The sequence below is a fragment of the Gavialis gangeticus genome, unplaced genomic scaffold (genome assembly GCF_001723915.1).
Source record: "Gavialis gangeticus isolate Ggan-Ray unplaced genomic scaffold, GavGan_comp1, whole genome shotgun sequence".
Taxonomy (NCBI): domain Eukaryota; kingdom Metazoa; phylum Chordata; order Crocodylia; family Gavialidae; genus Gavialis; species Gavialis gangeticus.
Window position 1 is genome coordinate 21170789 of NW_017729024.1, and position 3499 is coordinate 21174287.

The following is a 3499-nucleotide window of genomic DNA, read 5'->3' on the forward strand; positions in this document are numbered from 1 at the left end:
GTTTTTTTTTTTTTTTTTTTTTTACTACTTTTTAACCACTTTTATTTTCAACCAATATGAATTAATCATGCTGTTATTACTACTACTTAATCTCCTGGTCATAGAGAGCATGAGCAAACACGTACCTGTTCTGAATTTATTATTGCAAAGAGATACCACTCTTATGTGGATATCTGCTTTTCAGAAAGCATGTAAGCATCTTGGGCTAATGGGAGAATGACCTGTTAAAGGAAATCTGTAGCACTAAGTTGCATGAATTTTAAAGGAGTTGTTGCAAATGGAGACAGGCATTCAGTTTCTTAAGGCACTAGAACACAAATTGGGTCTTGCAAGAAGTATTCAAAATAAGAAAACAGAAAACTTTTTAAAATAACACGTGGGGGTATGTTAGTGTTTCTGGTTTAAGTGTTTCTCTGCAAAGCTAGCTCATGCCTGTTACAATTCCATTGAGCTTATTCAAGAAGCTTTTTCTCATTTGCCTCTAGTGGAAACTTTGCACTAGTTTGGAGAATTATTGGAGTTTGGAGAACTATTTCTTATCCAACTGCTGACTGACAGACCCTTCTGTTACCATAGATGACTTAATTTAAAACAATCCCTCTTTTATTTTCATTTAGAGGTGTGGAGGCTAAACAGCCCAATTCTGCCATCAGGAAATGTGTCAGAGTCCAGCTGATCAAGAATGGCAAGAAAATAACAGCATTTGTTCCCAACGATGGTTGCTTGAACTTTATTGAGGTGAGTGACCTCTAAAATTTCAATACTAGAAGCTGGTGTAGAGCTCCACAGTGAGGTTAGGTTGTTGACACTATGTCCATGGAATCAGGCATTTGCAAACAATGGTTGTAATTATTTTCTTAACTCTTTTATAGTGTTCATAACTAGTTTAAAGTTTTTAAGCTTCAAGCTTCTTAATCAAAACCTGAGTACGTTACATGTGAAAGACTTCTTTGACCAATGCATGTTTTCTTTCCTGAGTATTCTTAAACTTTATTTTGACACTCATTTAACTAAAACCTTTGTTTTTCAATTGTTTGTAATGTTCTACTGGCTCTTCTAATTGTAGGAAAACGATGAGGTTCTGGTTGCTGGCTTTGGTCGAAAGGGTCACGCTGTTGGTGACATTCCTGGAGTTCGCTTCAAAGTTGTCAAAGTAGCCAATGTTTCCCTGCTAGCCTTGTACAAAGGCAAGAAGGAGAGACCAAGATCCTAGATTCCTGCTGTTCTATCTAGGTTAACAATAAACATTTTCATTTGATAGATGCCATCGTGTGATTTTTATTTAGTTTTGCATGTTTCTGAGGAAATGACGTGGCTGTGTGTTCTGATGATGATGCCCTTCTAAAGTGTTTAAGCAAACTTAAACTACAAGGTTTCCCTAGATTTCTACCTTTTCAGACGAGATATAATTTCTCAAGGATAACTCTTTGTTTTGAGGATTTTAAGAAATGGGGATCAGATTCTGACTATTAAATACTGAGAGACTTTCATGAAGGGATGTTTTGCCAACTAGCAAGGCAACAAGAGAAACAGAAACCCAGGTAAGCAACAACGGGCACAGCAGTCCTGGGAGCTGGGGGAAGGTACATGCGCTCTCAGGAGGCCTCACATGACTGTGCACTAATGCACGTAGTATGGGGGGAAAGCAGGAGGAACTTTGCCTTCTGATAGCAGGGATGAATCCAGACTTAGTGGGGCTCACAGAAACCCGGTGGAATCCTACCCACAACTGGGCATTGGGCATTCAGGGATACACACTATATAGAAGGGACAGGACTGGGAGGAAGGGGAGGGGGGGTCATCCTCTATGTCAAAAAGCAACTGACAGAGTTTAGAATTAGCTTTGGGCAGAGGAAGGTCAGGCCGAGGCACTGTGGGTCAAACTTAAAGGGGGGCAAGGCGAAAGGGATCTAATGTTGGGTGTCTATTATAGACCACCCTGCCAAAGGGTAGAGTTGGACCAGAATTTCTCAGTACAGCTTATGGAGGCAGTTAGGTGTAGGGATGCCATTGTCATGGGGCACCTAAACTACCCAGACATCTGCTGGGAGGAGCAGTCAGCCAGGTCTGACCGTTCACGTCGGTTCCTAGCTGAAATACAGGACCTCTACCTTATCCAGGAGGTGCACAGCTCCACTAGGGGAGATGCCTTGCTGGACCTGGTCTTGGCCACTGGGGATGACCTGGTGAGGGAACTGCAGGTCCTTGACTACCTGGGTGACTGATCATCACCTGCTGGAATTCACCATCCAGTGCAGGGTGTTGAGGGCTTACACCAAGACTAAAGCCCCTGACTTCAGAAGGGCCAGCTTCAACGAATTTAGGAGATTAGTGGGGAAGGCACTGAGGGCCAAAATGGTACAGGATATGGGAGTCTGTGAGGGATGGTCGTACCTTAAAAGGACGATCCTCCAGGCTCAGAGTGTGACAGTCTCCGAGAGAAAGAAGTGGGGTAAGAGTGCTCTGAAACCCCCATGGCTCAGCAAAGGCATTCAAGAATGGCCCATGAGTGTAGGAGGGCTATTAGGAAGGCCGAGGCAGGGGGGAGCTCAGGCTAGCAACCAGGATTAAGGACAACAAAGTCCTTCAAATACATTGGGAGTAAGAAGAGGGCACTGGGTAATGTAGGCCCCCTGCTAGACTCACATGGTAATCTTTTGTGGCTATGCCAGATGAGAGAACCAAAATTTTTAACAAGTTTTTTGCCTCTGTTTTCTTAGACAGGGACCAGGACAGCTCTCCCACCACAGGTAGGGGCACTCTTTGGGATAGCACTGCCAGGCCTCTGGTCTGTGCAGATGCAGTTGGGCATCTTCTGGAAGGGCTGGATGTTTTTAAATCTGTGGGCCCTGATGCCCTCCACCCACGGGTGTTGAGAGATCTGGTGGGGGTCATTGCTATGCCCTTGGCCCAGCTGTACGAGCGATTGTGGTCCACAGGCCAGGTGCCCGGAGATGGGAAACTAGCCAATGTGGTCCCCATTTATAAGAAAAGGAGAAAGGGGAACCCAGGAAATGATAGGCCCATAAGCCTCACATCAGTCTTGGGGAAAATCCTTGAAAAAATTATCCAGGAGTACATCTGTGAGGGGCCAGCAGGGGAGATCATGCCCAGGGGAAATCAACATGGGTTCATCAAAGGCAGGTCCTGCCAGACCAACCTGCTGGCCTTTTATGACCGGGTAACTAAATCCCTGGATGATGGTGTCGCTGTGAACATAGTCTTTTTGGACTTTAAGAAGGCCTTTGACACTCTCTCTCACCCCATTCTTACTAATAAATTGAGCAACTGTGGCACTGATGCTTACACAGTTGGATGGGTCAAAAATTGGTGAGGGGGTGGTAAACATGTCCAAATTCACCAACGACACCAAGATGTGGGGAAAGGTAGGCACGCTTGAAGGGGGAGAGAGGCTGCAATTATATTTAGACAGACTACAGAAGTGGGCAGATGGTAACAGGATGGGGGTCAATGTAGATAAATGCAGGGTGCTGCACCT

The 3499-nt window shown here is 44.8% G+C and overlaps 1 protein-coding gene across 1 annotated transcript in view; it reads left to right on the top strand.

Annotated features, from left to right (window-relative positions):
- The window catches only part of RPS23 (ribosomal protein S23), a 4085-nt gene extending 2825 nt beyond the window's left edge, over window positions 1-1260 (top strand). The window contains exons 3-4 of the mRNA XM_019516932.1: window positions 618-738; window positions 1067-1260. Coding sequence (XP_019372477.1) covers window positions 618-738; window positions 1067-1213 — 268 coding nt within the window. The 3' untranslated portion in view covers window positions 1214-1260. The remainder of the gene's footprint in view (window positions 1-617; window positions 739-1066) is intronic.
- The last annotated feature ends 2239 nt before the right edge of the window (window positions 1261-3499 follow it).